Raw genomic sequence first — 23,385 nt, 5'->3', positions numbered from 1 at the left:
AATTATAATAGTACAAACTTTTAATAGTATATGCATTCAAATGTCATAATAATACCGATTGATAATAGTATAAAATTATATTGTAATAAAACAAAAATAGAACGGGTCAAAATAAAATGAGCCCAATATTCCCTCACTTCTTGTAAAGAAAGAAATATGTATTCTTAAATTTAGTCATTGAATTGATTATTGTTTGAATTTGATTATTTAGGCTATGCTTATAGGAATGGGGCATTCGTAATGAAATTTCATTAGTATATTTTTTTTCAAAATTACAGTTATGGTTTGAGTTATGGTAACAATTGACAGTCGGAATAAGAAAAGTAGCAAATGCTAGGCGTGTTCGTCCATTTATTTAATTATATTAGTCCTAGATCGACACTTGGTTATAGGGTAATTCAAAGTACTCCAACATGAGGTGAAGATCGTGTATTTTACAAATAAATTCAAGTTTAGTAAATTCTAAATAAATTTGGAACTTTGTGATTTTGTTTCTGGACATGATTGCAGCAATTTCCTGATAATAATGGAGAATATATCTTCCAGGTTCTCGGTTTATTATATCATAAACCATTTATTAACAATTTCGGTAATTTATAATTAAATAATACATAATATATATTTTTAATAACAATTTGAAATTATGTTGTTAAGTAAGTACGATCTATTTTAGATTAAATTTAAAAAATTTAGCGCACATTTGGTACGTAGAATACATCTTTTGTTTTTTATTTGAGAGATGTTTGAATACAATTATTCCACAAACACAGATGAATAATTTTAGTGAGATGTTTTATCATTGTTGCATGATCTGAGATAGGATGCCCCATACTTGCTGTGTAGTCTGGTATGGAAATTCCTTTTGTGTATGTTCTGGTATTGGAAGATGCATCATGCGTGATGAAATTGATGGAAAATTTGTTGTTATGGAGATTACTTCGCACAACCACGACTCAGCAAAAGAGTGTGGTAAATGTTTGAGCTGAGAAGGGTATAAAGATGTAATTAGGCATGTAAAATGATTTTGCGATATGATCCATATAATGCTTTATGCGAAATATAGTCCTTTGCGGTATGAGTTTACTGTGAATGGTTTGAAAGGAAAGAGTTTCCATATGATTTTGTTACTGAAATTTGAGTTGTGTAAATCGGCTAATGTGTTGAAATGATTTGATTTGAACTTAAAATTTACAATCGAAACACATAACTATTTAAATCACAGGTTTTGGAGAAAGAGTTACAACACGTTACCGCTTATATTTATTTATTAAATGTGTTGGTGAAAAACCTCACTCGCTAGACGCTTTTATCTAATATTTTAAATGTTTTATACCTTCGGCATTTTTTTATGATTTTCATTATGGGCTCATGAGCTTTTTTTTTTGTTTTCGAAATTAATCAAATAGTTTACGAGTTTGATATATTTTTTTTAGAAAACCTCTTCTAACTATATAAATTATTCAAATTTATCCTATCAAATTACTCATTTTACACATTAGGGTCGTTGCGAAAGAAATTGCAAAAATACATTATTTCACACACATTAGCCGATTTACGATTTCTTTTTGCAATTTTTACAATTTTTTTCACAAATACATAAATTCAATCACCTATTTTTGCCATTTCTTTCCGACCTTAATTTTGTGAATAATTTTTAAAAAACATTATTTAAAAAAAATCCATAATTTAATTAATATTATTAAAATTTATAAAATTTTGAGGATTGATTTTAGAAATCAAATACCAAACAGAATTTAATAATGGGGATTGATTTTTACAAACGTCCTTTTAACCATCTCAATTCATTTCATCCGAGTCCCCTAAAAATTATCAAAAACGAACCCGAACCATGAAGATCCGTATGAATAAATAGAAAACCCCTCCTAAACCCTGACGAAACTTTGGGATGAACTTGAACTACCCACTCATCTCTTCTTCTCTTCTCTACGACGCCAATAACCTCATGGAATTCTCTGCCCGTCTCTCCTCACCGGCTCCCTTTCCCCAAACTCTACTCTTCCCTCTGATGGTACACCTTTTTCTTTCTCTTTTACCGCACATCTTCTTAATTCAGTCACTTTGACTTTATGGCTGTTCTGCAGAAGCACGGTGGGAGTCAAAGGCTATCTGGGTACGCGAGAAATTCATGGAATATCAGAAACTTTGTCGTTAGGGCCGGTCCTAAGAGGATATCTTTTGGTAAAGAATGCAGAGGGGCCTTGCTAGCTGGTATTGATAAGTTGGCTGATGCTGTTTCGGTCACTTTAGGACCTAAAGGTTTGTACAACTTCCTATTTTCTTTGATTCTACACCATTTTTAGATGCATTATTTATTTCTTGCGGAATTTTGTTTAATATCACATGTTTGTGTGTGTTTGGGAAGCCAGTGTCTAATTCTTCGCATTCTCAATTTGCTGGTTAATTGTGCGCTGGACTTAAAGTGGCGAGTTTATGATGTCGTTTCTGTAAAGATAATGGTTTTGCATTATATTTTAATTAGTCAATCACTTCTAATTTGAAGAAATTCAGAAGATAGTGTATGAGCATGTGAAAACACAATTTGTTGGAGTTGCAATTTCTGAAGTGTGTGAAGGAAAAGAGGAAAAGATTGGCCATTTCAAAATTCTCTCCTCCCGTGTAATTTCATTTGATTTGGGTGAAGAACTCTTGACCACTTAAATCTGGAACTGTTTGGTGATAATTACTTATTTATTGTTCAATCTAGTTACCCTGTGAATGGTTCAAGAATGATGCATAATATCCTGTCCATTTTAGATATTTTAGTTCTTTTTCACTAAAACATGCAGGCCGCAATGTTATTCTCTCTGAACAGAAAACGCTTAAAGTGGTTAATGATGGGGTTACAATTGCAAAAGCTATCGAGCTTTCTGATGCAATTGAGAATGCAGGAGTGGTTCTGATCCAAGAGGTATGATTGTTAATTAAAATCTTATTTTTTCTGAAACTTGTTTGATGGGGTTTAACATCTAAGATATCTTTGAGTTATCGGTTTTCAGGTTGCTAGTAAAATGAACGACTTGGCTGGAGATGGAACCACCACCGCTATAATTTTGGCACGTGAAATGATCAAATCCGGATTATTGGCAGTTTCCTTTGGGGCTGATCCAGTTTCATTAAAGAAAGGAATGGATAAGACTGTAAAGGAGTTGATCAAGGTTTTAAAGAAGAAAAGTACTCCTGTACAAGGAAAAGATGATATTAAAGGTTCTTTCTTCTCATCTGGTTGAATAATGAACGCTGGTGATGTTTCATCTGAGAAGTAAATGGTGCTGAACTAGCCTCGTCTTTTGTGCAGCTGTTGCAATGATATCTTCTGGAAATGATGAATATGTGGGGAACTTAATTGCTGAAGCAATTGAAAAGATTGGCCCTGATGGTGTGATCTCAATTGAGTCATCAAAATCCTCTGAAACCTCGGTAATAATAGAGGAAGGAATGAAGGTAAATGATTTAGCTGCAAAGATGATCAGTTCTTTTTTATAACCAATTGAGTAGTGCCTATTTGATGTGCATCTGCAATATTCAAAATTTTTCTCATTGTTTTTTCATTTTGCCTTATGGTTCCAACTTCCGTTGTATCTCTCTGCACAGATTGATAAAGGTTATATGTCGCCTCAGTTTATTACCAACCAAGATAAGTCTATTGTGGAGTTTGACAATGCAAAAGTCCTAGTAACCGATCAAAGGATTTCTTCTGTCAAAGAAATTGTTCCTTTGTTGGAGAAGACTGTACAACTTAGTCTTCCTCTGCTGATATTTGCAGAGGACATCTCAATAAAAGTTCTAGAGACCCTAGTGGTGAACAAGATACAGGGTTTAGTTAATGTGGCTGTTGTAAAATGTCCTGGGGTTGGTGAGAGAAAGAAGGCTCTATTGCAAGATATTGCGCTGATGACAGGTGAACTAAATACTTTTATAAGCAGTTATCATACACTCACTTAAATGATTGTTATTTCAGTGGCGGATCTAAGCAATAAAAATCTATCCAAAACTTGGCTTGCATTTGTATATTTGCTTCAGGGTTTTGGAAGAGAGGAGGCTTTTTGGTTAAGTGATATTATTCATCAAATTTTATTTAACTATATTAAACAGTGTGATGGCACTGTGAATATATCGTTTTTAACAAAGACAACAGCTTTTGATTTGCAGTTCAGATTTGTTTAGTAGCACTTGAATGGCCTGAGTACATTCTTAGGCTTTCATTTTATCACTTGTACTGCTTTCTCCTAAAGTTGTGTAGCATACATTTGGTTGCTGGAAAAGATCCTAGAGTATTGTTGGGATGTGTCCAACTTTTCATACAGCTTGAAAGCTATCATGATTAATTGCGATGGTAAAAACTCAATTTAAATCTCTCAGGTTTATTTTTCAGAGTGTAAATTGAAACCTCAATATAGGGGTTTTCATTTCTAATATTCTTTTGTCATTGAGAAGCTTGATGGTAAGCCTTTTTTTCCTGTTCTAGCACTCATCATCATTGCCTCCATGTTCAGTCAAACTTCTTGTTAATGTGTTGATTTAATAATTTTTTTAAAAATAAATGTGTTGATTTAATGAAGTCCACCTTAACCTTTTAGGTTTAATGCTGGTTTACATGATATAAGAGTAGGATTTGTGATCAAACGATTCAAACCTCTGTATTTTCTTTGTAATTAATATTGATTTTCACTCGTTGGGCCTTCCACTAATTTCCAAACCCACAAGTGAGAGAAGTGAGAGAATGTCTTGGAGTGCTCATATAATTAAATTTACTGTAACCCATCAATTTGAGCTTTGGTTCCAATAGTGACACTTGCTTTACAAAAATATTCTAGATTTCTAAGAGTTTATGTAACCCATCAAATTGGGCTTCACCGTTTTTCAGTTTGAAGGTTTATGTACTATTGATCTGAGTTTAAATCTCTGATAAATACCTGTCTGTATTATTTCTTGAATCTGAAAAAACATAAGAAGCCTCTTTATATCTTGTAAGAATTCCAATGACTAAGATGGTGGAAATTTTTTTTATCTTATACATAGTTTAAAATCTGGAAGGATCTGATTGGCGGAGGTGATTATCTGCTGTGTGATGTTAGATTGCAGTTGACATGACTATCTGATTATGTTACAGTACAATATTAGATTGTTGACTTTATTTTAAAATTGTCAGGTGCTGATTTTCTCTCTGGAGATTTGGGTCTAGGACTTGAGGGTGCAACTTCGGACCAGCTTGGAATTGCTAGGAAAGTAGTTATAACATCTAATTCAACAACAATAGTTGCAGATCCCTCTACTAAAGATGAAATTCAAGCAAGAATTTCACAGATTAAGAAGGATCTTGTTGAAACAGATAATCCCAACCTCTCAAGAAAGCTGTCGGAGAGGATTGCTAAACTTTCTGGTGGAGTTGCTGTCATCAAGGTTTGTTGTTTTAAAAGATTACTTAAGGGTGTAGCTTTTGAGAGGCTTCTCATAATTCATTTGACTGCATGATTTTTCTGTATTCATACACTGGTTCGGACTTCCTGATATTTAATTCCTATTCTTATTAGCTATGCGAACCTAGCTCATGAGTCATGATATTAACTGAAAACAGATTACCTGTTAGTTCAGTAGTTAAATGGAAGTATGGAAGTATGGAAGTCAGAAGTATCTTATATATCAAAGGGAGAGATGCCTCAAAAGCAACAGTTTCTTGAAGATCCTCCACGTTACCTTCTTTTCCTTGGAATACTTTTACACCCTCTTTTCCATGCTCACAGACAAAGATTTTAGAGTGCCAATGAGAGAGCTTTGGGGAAGTGTTTAAACCCTAGAGAAGCAAGGTCGAGAAGAAAGCCTTGTACATCTTAAGATTAGCTAGCTTTCCAAATAGCCTTAGAGAGCTGAAAGTTAAATGCTTCTTGTTCCATCGTGAGCATGCCAAGAGGGGACCAGGAGTCCAGGACATTAAAGAGAAGGAAGATGAAGAATTGGGAAACCAAACTCTACCATTCTCATTCAAATACCTGAAATTGCCCCCTGCTTCTCTTTATCGGATTTCTTTGAAAAGTTCTGAAATCTGTTATCCATGTTCTGTATTTGGGCAAGGCAGTATAGTACAACTCGCCGTACAGCCTTGGAAGCATAGTGCATAAAGGAGCGTTATGTATCCTAAACTTCCAAATTTCTCTGTTGAACAATTAATACTTGATAGCATGGGATTTTAGATTAATATACAATTCAAAGATCTTATCTAGATGAAATGAAAGTTCATCTTAGCTTAACCAAGTCCTCAACTTATGACTATGGCATTGCATGTTGTTCTGTAGTGTGTGAGAAGATTGAGGATATTCTTTTAATCCACCCAAGAACCAAAACAGCAAAAAATAATTATTAGAAAGCTCTGAATTTTTATTTGACTGAAAGACATTTATGAAAAGAAAATTGTAATCAAGAATTCGTCATCGTTCTGACTTTACTATGCATCAGTGACTAATCATTTAAAGGGCTTCTTTGCTGTTTAATTTTTTCAGAATTGGGCTTTGAATTGTCTTAACTAATATTATTGTCTTTTTTTTGTTTCTTACATGTCACATCTTATCTTATTTTCTTTATGAACAGTAAAACATCCAAGGAATAAAAATATTTTCTTTTACATTTTTTTTATTGTATGTGGTAATGTGGTCAAAGTTAGGTGGGAGCACATACAGAGGTGGAACTTGAAGACAGAAAACTTAGAATTGAGGATGCAAAGAATGCTGTATTTGCTGCTATGAATGAAGGCATTGTTCCTGGTGGAGGTGCCACCTATGTTCATCTGTATGAATTGCTTCCTACCATAAAACAATCAATGGAAGATCAAGATGAGCTGATTGGTGCTGATATTGTGGGCAAGGTATTGTCAATGCCCCTTTTCATTGTCGTGGTTTCCTTCTCTCTTCAATTTTTTCGTGGAAATTGAACTGCTATTACTTTAGTACCTTTTTGATAGTGAAATGGAAGTTTTGATTTGGTAGATAATCCAAGTATTCTATAATGAAGAAGATGAATGGTGAATTTAAGTTCAGGCACAATATTTCGGTTTTTCTTGGAATTAGCAAGGCATGCCATGTATCGATTGCTTGTAGAAGTGCTCCTTTCATCAAAAATTTGTGCGCCTTTCAAAATTTTGAATAGATTTTGCAAAAAAAATTGCAGGCACTTCTTGCTCCTGCAAAACTCATTGCTAGTAATGCAGGGGATGATGGAGTAGTTGTTGTGGAGAAAACTCGAGCATGCGATTGGCGACACGGGTATAATGCAATGACAGACAAATATGAAGATCTTTTCAATGCTGGTGTAGTAGATCCTTGCCTTGTTTCCAGATGTGCGCTTCAGATTGCAGCCTCAGTTACCGGAATCGTTTTAACCACTCAAGCTGTAATGGTAGAGAAAATAAAGAAGCCAAAGCCACTCGTTCCCCATGTTCCTGGAATATCTCCATGAATGGAAAAGAAAAGAGAAATAGATATTCCCAAAAGTTGACATGAAAAGACAAAAGAAGAGATCGATCGACCTCGCCATGGTTTCTCTTGGAACCTTCTGAGCTTGAGTTGAATAAGGTAAAGAGATTAAGAAGCTTTTAGGGTTTCATGAAGCAGTTGGGAAAGCTCCCATTTTCACCTGTGGCTGATTAAGAGATGACTTGCCCAATTGCTAAGCTAATATAATGAAAGAAATTAATTTGTAGGAACTGGGTTAGCTCCTCTAGTTTTCGTCTCCTAATTATTGCAAGAAAAATACCTATTAAAGCAGAAAAGCTATCCATGTTTTACTTTATTACCACAGTGTTGGTTCTGTTTCCAGGTTTTCCTGTTGTAAAGTATCAACATTTTGTAATGACTGTTCTATTATCTTTCATAGAAATGATAACATTGGGCCAAATTTGACATGGAGTGGACTTGTCCCAACCCAAACTAGCAATATCAATGACCAAGTTAGACTAAAACCAAACATGTCTGACTGAAACCAATAAAAACTAAAAGAATTCTTAGCTTCATTCATTTGGATCCTTGTCAAAACTTTGGTACTTTTTACTTTAGTCTATTTTAGATCTACGTACCCTCAGAATGTTTATTTTGGTCCATGTTAAAAACGAATTGTGTTTATGTTAGTCAGTCATTTGTTTTTCTGCCTATCACAGATTTTAGCTGTCCTTTATTTTTTAGGTAGGAATAACTTGTAGAGTTTCTGATTGTAGTGAATTCAGTATTATATTTTTGCAAATAGAATGAATATAGTTGTTTCTATTTAAAATATTGTTGTTTTCAAAGTACACGAAGAAAAGTTGAATGTATGTGAATTAAAGTAGACATTTTTCTGTTCCGAAAAGAGATTTTAGATCAAGTTAATTTCACATTTTCTTTTGGGTTAAAACATCAGTTTTATTTATGTGCTTTGAATATTTTTTTTTTTTTTTTACACTGTGTCTTTAACTGTATGCATGTTATTATTATCCTTAAACAAATTTTAAAAAAAAATCAACTTTGAATAACTAAATTCAAGAAAGTATGACTAAATTAGATAATTGAAATTAAATTAACTCAAATACAGTAACCAAAATGATTTTTGTAACCTTTTTTTCAGCACATTAATTTGAAGATGGAGACTTAAGGTCTTTGATACCAACCTGCATTAGGATACTAAATAGTGAATATCAATAGCTGCAGCTGCTTTAAGTAAAGTATAATACAAGTTGCCTTATCAGCCTATTTTTAGATCAAAAGTAGGGAAGTTTAAATGTCAATTTAAGATATAAAAGACAAATTTATGGTGCATCAATCATCAAAGTGTGTTTGAAAGTAGGGTTTTCATTTTTTTAAAAAAATAAAATATTATATGTTTAACAACTCTGAGTTAGCAATCTAATGATTAATAAAAGATATGGTAGTTTTTAATGAATTTTTCATCTCTTTTGGTTTTTCTTTTCTTTTCACAAAATGACTTGTTTCTTAGGAAACTAAAGTTAATCATTCAATAATTATAGTGGATTTGTAAACAGTAATTCAAATAATTCAAATACATATAATGATACTAAGTTGGCCAAAACCTCGAGAATCAGAAAGATAATTTAGTCTCTTTTTTTCTTTAACCTTTTAAACTCATTTAATCTCAACTATTACAAATAGAATTTAAAGTTTTTAAGAAGTGTTTTTCTAACCATTCCTCAACTTCACCAATTACAGATTAGATGGTTTAACTTTTGTTTTCTTACCCAGTATTTTCTATACCAAGTTACCAACCCTACAATTGTTTCAATTAATGCCTACACACATAGCTCACTCATGTATATATATATATATATACATATCAATCTACATTACTTGCTTGGTCTAGAGACCAAAGATTGGTGAGAAGGAAAACTTTTTAATAGCTTTGCTAATAAGAAACACTTTCAGTGGAGAAATAAGTTTGGTTAAAACTTTCTATTATTGGATTAATGAAACATGTTAGGAAGTTTTTTTTTTTTTTTCCTTCCACTCAAAAATATAATCATTTGTCAAATTCAAAATTTAGCTTAACTGTAATTGACATGTTTCACTTTTAAGGTAAGAAGTTTGATTCAAAATTAATCACTTGTAGAGATACTGTTTGAAATATTAATATTTATTAGAATTCTCACCTATCTTGTTGTTTGAAATCTTATTTGAGCGAAAATAAATCTGGAGGGATTTTACATTATAAACATATAAAGGCTTCGTTTACTCAAATGTAATGAAACTTTGTGTAATTGTAATGAAATTTCAATGATAGATCAATTGTAAATGTAGTTGAGTTTTTTATTATTATTATTATTCATTTGCTTAAAATTATAAAATTTGTCTAATTTTCTCTTGTCGTTACCTTTATACTTACCTGTGAGAATCAAGTGGTAACGATAATGGTAAAAGATATTAAATTGATAATTTTTTCTTTCAAATAAAAACACTAATGATAGCTGTAAAGGTAACTATAAGAGTACAATGTAACTTTCACATGCAATTGGATTGAATACTCTCTGATCATTAATCAGTTTGCATCTTTTTTTACAACTTTGGAGTTGGATTCCATGTGTCAATACCACGAGATGCAATGCAAAAGTAAACAATACAAAAGTAATCAAATGAGACTCATTCTTCACATTATTGTTGATTTAGTACGTTTTAATTAGAGTAGACGTGACCTAACGTACATAAAACCTAGGTATACAAAAAAAAAAAAGTATAAATTTAATCACATCACCCTAAATCAAAATTCATAAAATTTTAAATTTTCTATTTTACCCAGTAATATATGCATGATTATTATGTAATATTAAATAGTGTAATAGAAGATGATTCGAACTTATAATCTATAAAATAAGATATTAGTATGTATGGTGAATGATATTCGTGTCTTAAATATATAAAAATAAGTAGAAGTATGCAAGACTTGTTATGATGAACATTAATAAAAATCTATCATGATAGAAATTTACAAATTCATCGATAATAAAAATTAATATAAATTTATTATTGATACTATTAATAATAATTAATAGAAACTAATATAGATATGTCCATTAATATTTCCTTTTTTGTTTATGCAAACCGTGTAACATTTTATTTGTGTAAATATTTCTTATTAATATGCCTATAAACTATATATTAATCAAATTGAAGTTCATTGGTTTGCTATTACATGCTCTTCATTAATCAAATACTTTAATTTTTTTTTTCATAAAGCTATATAGAAAGATTTTCTTTTATCACACTAAATCATGATCATGATCAATGGTGACTAATGTGTTTGAAATATTTTACAGATTATTATAGCCATCAAAGTGTGAGAGATAATAATGATGGAAGCTTAATGTCGAAGGTAAGTATGTCTTCCACTTCCAAAATTCCAACTCACAAATTTCATTCAAATTGAAGTAACCAAAATGAAGAAAAGAAAGAAGTATCTTTTTTTTAGTACATCCATAGTTCGAGATTTTTAAATTTTGTAGTCGATAGTATATATTTAAACAAATATATTAAGAGAATTCTAAAAAATAAATTATTTAAGTTAGATTGGAGTTGGAAAAAGTGTTGTTTGCTATCTAACAACTAACGTTTTATCTTTTATAGAACAAAATGTGAAAAATATGTAAGGCGTCAGCAATTGTTTTTTCATAAATTTCAGATTTATCTTCGTTGGTTTTGAATTTTCCGAAATGAGTATTGAATTTCTATGCATCTTATTTATATATTACCTCTCCTTTTTCATATTTCCGCTTCTTATTTATGATTTCTTCATCTCATCTTCTAGAATTTCTTCCTTTATCGTCAACTCTCATTTTTTTTATTACATGATCGTGTATTAAAATCTAAACGATCAATCGTATATCTCCTGATGGACATAGATAGATAACTATCACTATCTATATTTTAGATAGATAAGTGAAGGATCTAAAAGATTGTTTATCAAGATCTAAACGATCGTTTAAGTTTATCAAGATCTAAACAATCGTGTATAAAATCATGTACCAAGATCATTTAGATTTAGTATAAGATTGTGTACCAAGATTAGTTAAATTTTATATAATATCATTTAGATTTGGTACAAAATCATGTACCACATAGACAAAGAATCACTGTCTATTCAAGATAGGTAAGTGATAGATTCAAACGAATCGTATAAATTAAAAACTTTTTCCTGATAGAGTGCATGTGTGATCGATTAATCACATAATATTTTTGTTATTTCACGTTGTGAGTTTTTTCTTTTTTTTCAAAACTATTTTATATGAGGTAAATATTTATTCGTTTTGTTCTACTTTTGAAAAAACTCTAACTAAAATAAAATGGTTGCGTGATTTTCTCTTCTATGTAACTAAAATTATAAATTTAGTTTATGTGCGTAAAAGATTCTCAACTTTTCAACATCGAGTTTATAAACCTTTCAAAACCTTGGTGTTACTTTATTTTATTTTAGAAAGATTGTATACTATTATTATTACTACTATTTAGTTCATTTCAACCAAAAGTGAACTTTCACCACTTAAATTAAAATCGTTGGAACTAAATTAAAATGAATAAATCTCAATCATAATTATGTTAACCAAAATTAATTTATTTTTTTCTTAATAGGAACTCTTAATTTGTATTGTAAATTCAAATATAATTTAATAAGATTGAATCTTCACTATCCAATCAAATCTCCATTACAAAAAAGTCAACCACAAATTTTTCATTTAATTACTTAAAAGAATAAGAAGAAGGAAGAAATGAAACTAAATTAGGAGGAACACGTCATTCAAGTACGTGGATTCCACTAACTCTTCCAATGACAATATAGAAAGAAATTATAGAAAAAAAACTTTTTTTTCTTTGGAAGATTTTTCTCTACGGGACTGTCTTCGAATGAGATGGAATTTAGATTATTAAAAACCATAGGAGTGTTAGAAAGTACGAGCAATCGAAGATGAAACGTAAAATATAAAAACAATTAAATTGAAAATGGTCAGAACATAATGAGTTTTGTATTACAAATCAAACAGAAAGTACACTAAATCCACACATGATTTTTGTAAACATTGCATTACAAACTCATTCTTTTATTAGTTTTCAAGCACCACTATTGTAAGTAGAATGCGAGATCCACGATCCACTCTAGAGATACCAATAGCTGGGCGAGGCTCGAGATCTCCACTCTTCATTTTATCTTTCATTCCCTCTAAATATTCTATGGAGATCGGAGTGAAGATTTCTCATGAAAAATTTAGTTATATCCTATTTCATATGGATTTTTTTTCGTTTGATTTTTTTTTTTTTTTGAATGAAACAAACTTATCCATAACCTTAGATTGTTGCAATGAAAAAGGTTTTAATTAAACAATTGTATTAGGCATAAACTTTAGTTTTGCGTCTAATAAAGTGTAAGGTTGAAATCTCATATTTCAATGTTGATAATACAAATTTATATCAAATGAGCTATACTTATAACTTTATCATAGTTTAAATAAATAATAAAATTAAGCCTTTCTCAAATTAAATTGAAAATTTATTGTAAATGACAAAACTGTTAAAAATATTTATAAAATATAGCAAAGTTTCAGATTATATATCAGTGTCTATTAATATTATTAAATGTCTATCTAGATAAATCTGAAGTTTTTTTTTTAATTTTTTAAATATTTTGGTTCATTTTGTTATATTTGAAAATGGTGCCATCCAATTAAATCAGACAAGTATTTATAGGTCAATTAATAAATGATGTTAAAATTTAATTCAATAAAAAAAGAGAAGTAAAAAATCACATTTATAACCATGCCAAAATGTGAAGTTTCTCATGAAAAAATTAAGCAGGCAGAAGATCTCAAGCTTAATAATAAAATGCCCAAAGCCAACTAAAATTTATCTCAAGCAATTAGAAGTATACTACACACTAATTAGAGTTATAGGCTCATAAGTCATAACTAATCAAACATAAGTAATTAAAAGTATTCATATTTTTGTTTTACTTGTCTATTAATGTATGTATATGTATGTGTAAAGTTACAATAAGTGAGGTTTTTTTTTCCTATCAAATCTAAAGTCATTAATTATGTTATGATTTATCATTTGGTTAAGGTAGAGAGAATACAATAAGTTATGACAATAAATAAAGGTAAGGTGTCTTTTATGACACTAGAGTTATAAAGAAGTGTGACCACATTAATAATGACCTTATGTCTATATATATATATATATATATATATGTCCATACTAATATTGAAATAAAAAGAACAAAAATTAAAGGAAAAAAATTGTTTGATAATATTATTAATTAAAGTTGTATTTAGGGGACATATTTAACTTGAAGTTGTGTAATGAGCCATAGATAATAAATCAAACAAAATATACACACACACATTTTAATTAGGGATGACATTTTAAACCAAGAAGTTACACTCTAAAATTAGGGAAATTCATAAAGTGATGTTAATTGAGTATAATTAACTTATGACATTAACTACTATACTATTCTAGTGGTTTTCAATTCATACGTTAAGAACCAAAAGAAAAAGAAAGGAAAATAGTAGAAGAAATAATTTCGAATTGTTTTATAGTATTTGGAATAATAAACATTTAAAAAAAATGTAATAAAAGTTGTCATTCAATGGTAATAGAAAAAGAAGAAGAAGAAAATGTTTACTAAATATAAAGGTTTAGGCTTGACTTGTTAGAAAATCATATTACCACAAACTTTAATACATATTTTCACTAAAAAAATTCTATAAAATTGGATTCGTTTAGATTTGATACAAAATGAATATTCACACCACTTTTATTTTTACCACAACATCAAAAAGAGAGAAGAAAAGAAAAGGAAAATACCACTTTTGTTTGCAAAATTTGGATTAGGATTCCATTTGCTTTGTGTGTTTGAAAATGTTATATTTTTTATTATTACATAATCAACTAAAATATATTTATAATAGATCAAAATAAATTATAATATGCACAATTAGTAATCTATACAGGTAATTACTATATTTATAAATATTTTAAGAAAATTTATCATTCAAAATAATTTTCAATATTTGTGTACTTTTTTTTATTTCCATTTCATTTAAGTGGGTAGATTTTACAATTTTATTAGTTTACTCCTTTAAATTTATACCTCGTTCAATTTTAGTCTTTCAATTTTAAATTTTATACTTTTAGCCTCAAATATTTACTCTATATTATTAAATAGTAAAATAAATTAAAATATTTATAAATAGTAAAGTTTTATATTTTATCTATCAATATTTATCATTCATACATACCTATACTTATACCTATGAATACTTATTATTGATATAATTTAACATTTTGTTATATTTTATAAATATTTTAAACTATTTTTTATTTATAATAATTTATAATTTAGTAAAAGTAACAATGAAAAGTGCAAAACTCTGTATTTTCAACTAAATATAACAAAAACTAGAATGTAAATGATAATCGTAGTTAAAGTGAGATCAGATTAAAATAAGAGGTTAAATCCTATATCTCTAAAATTACCATACTAAAAAAACACAGTAACTAAATTAAAATAAACTCAAAACTTAAAAAGAAAAAAAAAATTAAAATCTAAAAAGATCTACGCTAAAAGAAAGAAAGAAAGAAAGAACAGTGTAGAAAGAGAAGCATAAAGAAAGAAAGATTACTAAGAATGAAGAAAGGGGTGAACAACTGAAAATGGAAGAGTTGAGAGAGGACTAAGTTAGAGGTTCACATTTTTAGCTCAATACAATCTCTCAAAAACGAAGAGAAGAAAGGAACACATTTTTCTTCTTCTTCTTCTTCTTCTTCTTCTTCTTCAACTCACTTCAATTTACCAACTACCCTTTCAACCCTCTTCCCCATTTTTCATTCACCTCTTGGATCTGACCTCACCTCACCTTCATTCTCACTTCAACTTCTTAACAAGGTATGTATTTCTCTGTTTTGCTCTTCTCTTCTCCGCTCCCATTCTAATTTTGTTGTTTCAATCGCGGGAGATTAATATGATTGTTGATTCTGTTTTTTTTTCCTTTCCCAATTTAGTTCCATCTGAGTACGATTATTGTACCTTTTTAACTGTTTTCATGGAATTCAACATTCAGCTTCTCAATTATTGAACGAAGCTTCTGTCCTGAACAACAACATTTTGGTTTTACTTTTACACAAGGCTAGGATGCTTAGTTGCTTAGCTTCAATTTTCTACTATTGACTCTTGGAGCTGGAATAACCAGCACTAACCAACTAGTCTCGTTTTTTCTTTCATCATTTATCTCTTCTCGTGTTTACAGAATGAATGTTGAATTGTGTTGTTCTTCTACTTAATATTCAGTTTTCAACTACCCCATACTCAAATTGCACATTTTTTAGGATTGAAGAAGTTATTAATCAATGGCGAAATCAAGACAACGGTATTCAGTTCAGGATCCGTCTCTATCACCCACCAATACTAGAACAAGGGAGGATGACCAATCCAGATGGACCGAGTACTTGGGGCCCGATATGACTTCTCCAGTTGCAGCTCGGAATACTAGAAATACTGGTCATGATGGTCAGAACCCCATTTCAGTTGGCTCCCTTAAGGGTTTGAATGTTCAGTGGGTGTACCAGCTTATTGAAGTTGCAGAAGGTCTTATGGCTAAAATATATAGACTGAACCAAATTCTAGACTATCCTGATCCAGTTGCTCATGTATTTTCTGAAGCATTTTGGAAAGCAGGGGTTTTCCCTAACCATCCACGGATTTGCATATTGCTCTCTAAAAAATTCCCCGAACATTTTAGCAAATTACAACTTGAGCGTGTAAGATTTTATTTGTATTTGTCCTTTTCCGTTGGACACATTTGTTTTTATCAGTCATTTTTATTTGTACACTACTAATTAACTTGAGACGCTGTTGGAAAATATTGTCTCAGGTTGATAAAATTGCTCTGGATGCTATCAATGATAGTGCAGAACTTTATATTCAGAGTCTGGAACCATGGGTTCAGGTAGGATTTGGTAGATCTTTAACCAGCTTTCATCTGATATTAGCACGTTCAAATTATTATACTGGCAGCTTTGTTTGTTACGTCAGAATCTAGATGATTTATCCACGAAACTTTGCATGTACATTTTCTTACAAATTCTTTAGACTCTCAACACTCTTTGCTTCACAATGTGTAACCACAATCTAAGATAGAGTTTTCAAGTTGGTTGCTATGCAATTTCAGATTTATGCTTTTCTTTTCATCAATTGGATTTCAAGAATATAGCATAATTTGTAACAGTTTCCTTTCTCTTTAACAGCTGCTGCTTGATTTGATGGCATTTCGAGAGCAGGCTCTGCGACTTATACTGGATATTAGTAGTACAGTCATAACTTTATTGGTGAGTCTTAAAGATAGTCATGTTAAAATGTAGGTGATGTTCGCTGGGCAGAATGATATTTATGGATGTGAAATTCGGTTTGTAAATTGTATTGTTTTTCCTTTAAAAGGAATAACCCTGAATGAAACTAACAAACGCATGTAGTAGAAGGCTCTTTTATAGTTTCACTTGTTGAACATTCCAGAAAGAAGGGGAAAAGAAGAAAAGAAGAAAAGACTATGGGACCTAGTCATAACCATTTCCTTAGTAATGGAATTAGGCTTTTTCCAGATGATCACAGACCAAATTATGAGATGGCTTTCTGAATCTCTCACTGTGGCCTCCCTAAGGAAGTTCCTCATCACTTTTTCTGGAACTTAGCCACCCTTATGGGCAGCTTAGAAATAAACAAAATAGACTAGAAAAATAACCAGAAATTTGCGCTTAGGTTCAATACCCGTTCTTTTGAAATCTTCAATATTTCTTTTGATCTTTCATAAAGGCTTAAAAAATACCATCAGAGTCGAATTTGTTAGAATGTTGGACAAAAGTTGGGATACGGAATGAGAATTAGGACTTGGACACCACCACACTGTTCCAAGTCACTGCCACACCTTTTCCAGGTCCCCATTTTTTCCATTGGATTTCTAGTTCAAGAATAACTCTGAAATAATTATGAAAAATCAAGGATAATATTGCAGCTTTTGAAAGAACAGATATTTTTGAAATAATTTTCAGGCTTTGGCTTTAGTCTCATCCATATAATGTTGATATCATGGAGTGAGTAAATAAAACTTGGTAATTGTAGTTTCACCACTTTTTTTTATCATACTTTCTGGTGTATTTATTGTTTGGATCACAGTGGCAATGATTCTGTATGTTATCTCTAATAACTTGTGACAGTATTTTGCAGCCCCATCAAAATTCAGTGATTCTGCATGCTTTTATGGATCTATTTTGTTCCTTCGTCCGTGTTAACTTGTTCGCTCATAAGGCAAGTCAACTACATGATTTTCTGTTTTTAGTATTTTCCCTGTGTTTCAATTTCATTCATCGAAGAGGTTATCAACTATACATGCTGGCAGCATCCGTTTTTCATCGATATGTTTTGATGTTGATTTTCGAGTTTGCTGATGGTCTTGTGACAGTTGCCAAGGAAAATGATGCTTCAGATTTATAATCTATTGCACGCCATGACAAGAAATGATCGAGACTGTGATTTTTATCATCGGTATGAGGCATAGTTGTTCCTTAAGCCCTACCTCAGCCTGTCACTGTTTGTAGTAACTATACTTATTTTCATCATGACCTCTAACTTTCACAGTTTCAAATATTCAGACTAACAAATTATTCATTTTATGTTTTTTTTTTTCTGAGTTACAGGCTGGTTCAATTCATTGACTCATATGATCCACCTCTGAAAGGACTTCAAGAGGATCTAAATTTTGTCAGCCCACGCATTGGAGAGGTTAACCTCACTTTTATTTAAACGAAAGCAATGAAATGGCCCTTCTTTTCTCTGGGTATAATGAGAATCGGAAATTATAGGTTAAATTAAAATTTTTAAGTTTGGTCCATTTAACAATTGTGTGTAAGGGTCATGGATTTGGAGCCTGGAAAGTCCAAAATCTCTTACTGTCGTGTCTAATATATTGTTGAACTTCCAATTATATTTAATGGGTCCAAATTTTTTATTGTCTTATCTATTCATGATTTATGAAAAACCATTAAAAGTTAAGAGTGGAACTTATTAGCTAATTTTTAAAGTTTGGGGACCTATTAGAATATTAAAAATAAAATAATTATTACCTAGAGAAGGAGTTTTCAATTAAGTAAGACATTACCTACAGAATAATGTTAGACCACCTATTATTCTGTAATACAGTAGAAAAGGAAAGAAAGGAATAGCACGTGTGAAGTGAAGCTTAGACAATTAGAAGGGGGACCACAGTGGGACCCATGGCAGTTAGAGTCTTTGTGTCTGTTATAAGTAGAATTTTAATAGGAGGGAAGGGTATGTGCATTTTGTGAGAACTCTGTTTCATCCTTGAGAGAAAGGATAAAAGATAGTGAGAGAGAGTTTCCTTTGAATTTCCATTTCATAGTTTCTCGAATTGATTCCTTCATCAATTCGATCTTGTAATACATTCATCTTTACCATTGAATAAGAACATTCTATCTCTGTGTTCTATTACAATTTCGGGGCTCCATCATATAATTACAAAAAGACTTTGAAATTGAGGTTCAAAGAGAAACATGGAACCTCACCAAGGACCAAACCTCACAATGGTCTCTGTCCACACCTTGAAACACCATATTCCTCTCCCTATAATATCCCACACCAAAGCAGACAACAGTTACTTTGAAAGGCAGATGGAGGGGGAACTCTTCGATCATCAATGAATGTCTTTGTGGTGAGCAATTATACCCTCAAACTCATGAAAAAAACAATTCCACATCGATCTTGCAAATTGACATTCTTAGAGAAGGTATCCCAAGTTTTCCTCTGCCTTCCAGCAAAGGATACAACAGAAAGAACACATTAACGAATCCATTAACGAAGGAAGCTTTCTCGAGAGCCTATCTAGTGTGTTCACATGAGTCCATGACCGAGCAAAACTAGCCGAAAAAAGAACTTGGACTTTCTTTGGAATCTTAATCCTCCATAAAACATCAAAAGTGACTCAACACTAGGAGAGAAATCCAGCCAATAGACTTAGAATTACCTCCCAAAGGCAGACCACTTGTCGGCAGGTTAACTTATATTAGTTAAAAGTTTTGGGATTTAATTAAACCATTTTTGAAGTTTAGATAGTACTGTCATCAAAATTGTGACTTGTGGGACCAAACTTGTAATTTACCCAAAATTGTAAATATAAAATCTTAGAAAGATGGAAATGGTGCAAATATAGAGTATGAGCATACATCTTACCAAGCAAGGTAAAGAAAGGAAAAATACTTCATCTTAATCAATGAGTTATGAGAAAGGGAAACGAGTTTCCTTTGGTCCTCAAAATTTATAGTCTAACCATGGAAGATTTGAAAATGATCTAAAACGGTCTCTGGAAATGGTTTTATAAATTCTTGCAACGGCAGTAGTAGTCTCAACGTATGGAATAGCAAGGAAAAGGAATATAGAAAAAAGAATGCTATTTGAAATAGTTATTTATTCATTATTTTTTTTAATGGGAATTATTACAAGCAGTAAAGAAAATACGACACTGAGTTACGTGGAAACCCGAGTACTTGGAGAAAAACCACGATATGACTTTCTTATTATTATCTCATATGAACAAAAGATACAATAGGGCAAAAATAAATAGACAATAAGCTTAAGATAAAAAAGGAAAGAATATTAGGGTTAATCTTTCCTTGGGCTTAAGCCCACTAATTCTAATCACTCCCTCTTGGGACGTAAATGTCAATAAGGTCCAACTTGCTAACACATGAATTAAAGCTCTTTCTGAGAAGCCCCTTGGTGAGAACATCAACAACTTGTTGACTCAAGGGGATGTAAGGAATGCATATGCTACCATTGTCCAGTTTTTCTTTAATAAAGTGTTGATCAATCTCCATGTGTTTAGTTTTATCATGTTGAACTGGATTGTTGGCGATGTTAATAGCTGCCTTATTGTCACAGGATAAGTTCATTGACACCTCATAGTCCTAATGAAGGTCAGATAAAACATTCTGTAGCCAAATTTCCTCACATATCCCAGACTCATAACCCTGTACATAGCTTCAGCACTGCTTTTAGCTACAATCCCTTGCTTCTTATTTCTCCAAGTTACGAGATTGCCCCATACAAAAATATAATAGCCAGAGGTGGATTTTGTATGGACAAAGAACCTTGCCCAATCAGAATCAGTATAGGCCTCAGTAGCTCTTCAGTCGGTCTTTCTGAACATCAACCCTTTACCAAGAGTTGTTTTTATGTACCTCAGAATTCTGTTGACTGCCTCCACGTGTTCCTCATAGGGGGCTTGCATGAACTGGCTAACGACACTCACAATATCGGAGATATTCGGTCTAGTGTGTGACAAGTAGATCAACTTTCCCACAAGGCGTTGGTTTTTTTTTTATCAACTGGAACTTTGTCACCTGAGTTTCCTAGTTTGCAATTGAACTCAATAGGAGCATCAGCAGGACGACAACCCAACATACCTGTTTTAGTCAGCAAATCAAGGGTATACTTCCTTTGAGATACGAAGATGCCTTCTTTTGATCTAGCTACCTCCATCTCAAGGAAATACTTCAGATTTCCCAAGTCTTTAATTTCAAACTCATCACCCATCTTGTTTTTTAGTTGGATGATCACAATGGTGTCATCCCTAAATAAAACAATGTCATCAACATAAATAGTCAACACGACGATCTTCTTAGTCTTGGAGACTTTCATAAACAAAGTGTGATCAGAGTGTCCCTGATTGTACCCTTGGGATTTGACAAGGTAGTAAACCTATCAAACCATGCTCTCGGTGACTGTTTTAGTCCATACAAGGATTTCTGAAGTTTGCATACCCGTTGATCAAATTGGGCTTCGAACCTTGGAGGGGGGGCTCATGTAGACTTCCTCTTCCAAGTCCCAATTCAAGATTGCATTCTTAACATCTAGTCGATATAGAGGCCAGTCTTTATTCATAGCAACATATAACAAGACTCTAATGGTATTTAGTTTTGCAACTGGGGAACTTTTTTAGAGTAATTGACTCCATAGGTCTGAGTAAACCCTTTAGCAAATAACTTGGCCTTATGCTTGTCAAGAGTTTCATCTGCCTTGTATTTGAGTGTCACCCATTTACATCCCACGACTTTATGTCTCTCAGGGAGAGTACAAATTTCCCAAGTCTTGTTTTTTCAAGAGCTCTCATCTCTCCCATAACTTTAGTTTTCCACTCAGAGCACTCTAAAACAATGTGGATATTTTTAGGTAGCATGGTAGAGTCAAGGCTGGCTGTAAAAACTCTGACTTGTAGTGATAGGCTCTAATAGGAAACATAGTTACAGATGAGGTGTTTCGTGTAGGACTTGGTACCTTTCCTCAACGTAATAGGAATGCCAAGAGAAGGATCGTACTCATCTAGATTACCTGAATGATCCTGTTCAGCCTTATTACCCACAGTTTCTGCTTTAACGTCAATTTCATCAACATTGTCCTTTTCTCTCATATCTTTAACAACAATTATATCGGACCTGTCATTCAACTCATTTTACTGTCAACACATGAATCGATAGGATTAGTCATACCTTGATCTTGTGGAGGTTTAGAGTTTGGGACTGGAGCCAGCTGATTAGTTGGAGACTCAAGTTCTTTTTTGAGATTCCTCCTATAGTAGATTTTCCAGGAAACTTGGTTTATAGGTAAGACCATGGGATGAGGATCGGGGTCAGGTAAGGTACAAGGCTAAGACTGGTAGATTCTAAGGGATAGTTAGACTCTTCACTCACACTTGCCCCTAAAGATGGCTAACGGGAAAGAAAGGTCGATCTTCACGAAAGGTGACATCCATAGACAAAGTACTTATGGGAAGGAGGATGAAAACATTTATAGTCCTGTTGATGAAGAGGATACCCAACTAACACACACTTCTAAGCCTGAGGGGTGAATTTGGTCTGGTTAGGGCCAAAGCTATGAACATAGGTTGTACACCCAAACAATCAAAGGGGAACCTCAAAAGTGAGGTAGGTAAAGGGATGGAACACCTTGAGACACTCTAAGGGAGTTTGAAGGTGGAGGACATCCTATTGATGAGATACGCTGTAGTAAGAACAACATCTCCCCATAGATAAGAAGGCAAGGAAGTAGACAACGTAAAGGAACGAGCTACTTCCAAAAGGTGACGTTTTTCCGCTCGACAACCTCATTTTGTTGAGGGGTGTAAGCACATGAGCTTTGGTGAACAATCCCTTTCGAGGACAGAAGCTCACTAAGGGTGTGATTTTGAAACTTACGACCATTATCATTCCAAAGAATTGCAATTTTTGCATTAAACAACATTTCTACGATGATAGAAGTTCAAGAATATAGAGGAGACCTCAGATTTATCATTGACAAGGAAGACCCAGGTAAGACGGGTATGATCATCAATAAAGGTTACAAACCACTGTTTCACAAAAGAGGTGTTGACCTTTGATGGACCCCAAACGTCACTATGGTTAAGGGTGAACGGTCGGGTTGATTTATATGGCTGTGAGGGAAAGGAAACCTGATGCTGCGTAGCCCGAATACACTCATAAGATAAATAGAAGACATCAACTTTAGAGAACAGATGGAGAAATACATACTTAATATATTGAAAATTTGGATTGTCCAACTGAAAATGCCACAACATACAATATTGTTCAGAAATAGTAAAATATGAAGCATGATAGAAAAACCATATTAAAAGCGGTAAAGAAAATACGATACTGAGTTATGTGGAAACCCGTGTACTGGGAAAAAACCATGATATGACTTTCTTATCTCGTAAGAACAAAAGGAACAACAAGGGAAAAATAAATAGACAACAAGCTTAAGATAAAAAAAAGAGAATATTAGATTTAA

The 23,385-nt window shown here is 32.2% G+C and overlaps 2 protein-coding genes across 5 annotated transcripts in view; both read left to right on the top strand.

The window, feature by feature from the left end:
• Window positions 1-1,827: 1,827 nt before the first annotated feature.
• Window positions 1,828-7,912, top strand: LOC101217046 (chaperonin 60 subunit alpha 2, chloroplastic). Of its 3 annotated transcripts, none has more exons than XR_004214040.1 (9): window positions 1,828-2,029; window positions 2,103-2,277; window positions 2,808-2,929; window positions 3,018-3,225; window positions 3,317-3,462; window positions 3,613-3,919; window positions 5,171-5,421; window positions 6,673-6,877; window positions 7,180-7,912. XR_004214040.1 is itself a non-coding variant. In XM_031880160.1 (9 exons), the coding sequence occupies exons 1-9, from the start codon at window positions 1,907-1,909 to the stop codon at window positions 7,232-7,234; spliced, it is 1,548 nt and encodes a 515-aa protein (XP_031736020.1). In that variant the 5' UTR covers window positions 1,829-1,906; the 3' UTR covers window positions 7,235-7,385. The 3 variants fall into 3 exon arrangements, 2 of the variants coding, with proteins under 2 accessions (XP_031736020.1, XP_004145436.2); XM_031880160.1 differs by having other exon boundaries at window positions 1,829-2,029; window positions 6,677-6,877; window positions 7,220-7,385; XM_004145388.3 differs by having other exon boundaries at window positions 1,834-2,029; window positions 6,677-6,877.
• A 7,226-nt stretch (window positions 7,913-15,138) lies between these two features.
• LOC101216813 (protein NAP1) overlaps window positions 15,139-23,385 on the top strand; it is a 35,722-nt gene continuing 27,475 nt past the window's right edge. The window contains exons 1-7 of one of the 2 annotated variants that reach the window (XM_004145387.3): window positions 15,139-15,423; window positions 15,864-16,295; window positions 16,409-16,483; window positions 16,782-16,862; window positions 17,755-17,835; window positions 17,990-18,072; window positions 18,225-18,309. In XM_004145387.3, the coding sequence (XP_004145435.1) occupies window positions 15,885-16,295; window positions 16,409-16,483; window positions 16,782-16,862; window positions 17,755-17,835; window positions 17,990-18,072; window positions 18,225-18,309 (816 nt within the window). In that variant the 5' untranslated portion in view covers window positions 15,139-15,423; window positions 15,864-15,884. Of the gene's footprint in view, window positions 15,424-15,863; window positions 16,296-16,408; window positions 16,484-16,781; window positions 16,863-17,744; window positions 17,836-17,989; window positions 18,073-18,224; window positions 18,310-23,385 lie in introns of those variants that run through there. The other variant, XM_011662006.2, reaches the window with a different exon arrangement.

This window comes from Cucumis sativus, chromosome 1, assembly GCF_000004075.3.
Source record: "Cucumis sativus cultivar 9930 chromosome 1, Cucumber_9930_V3, whole genome shotgun sequence".
Classification (NCBI taxonomy): domain Eukaryota; kingdom Viridiplantae; phylum Streptophyta; class Magnoliopsida; order Cucurbitales; family Cucurbitaceae; genus Cucumis; species Cucumis sativus.
The sequence above is the reverse complement of the archived record's forward strand: the minus strand, read 5'-3'. Positions and strand labels throughout refer to the sequence as shown.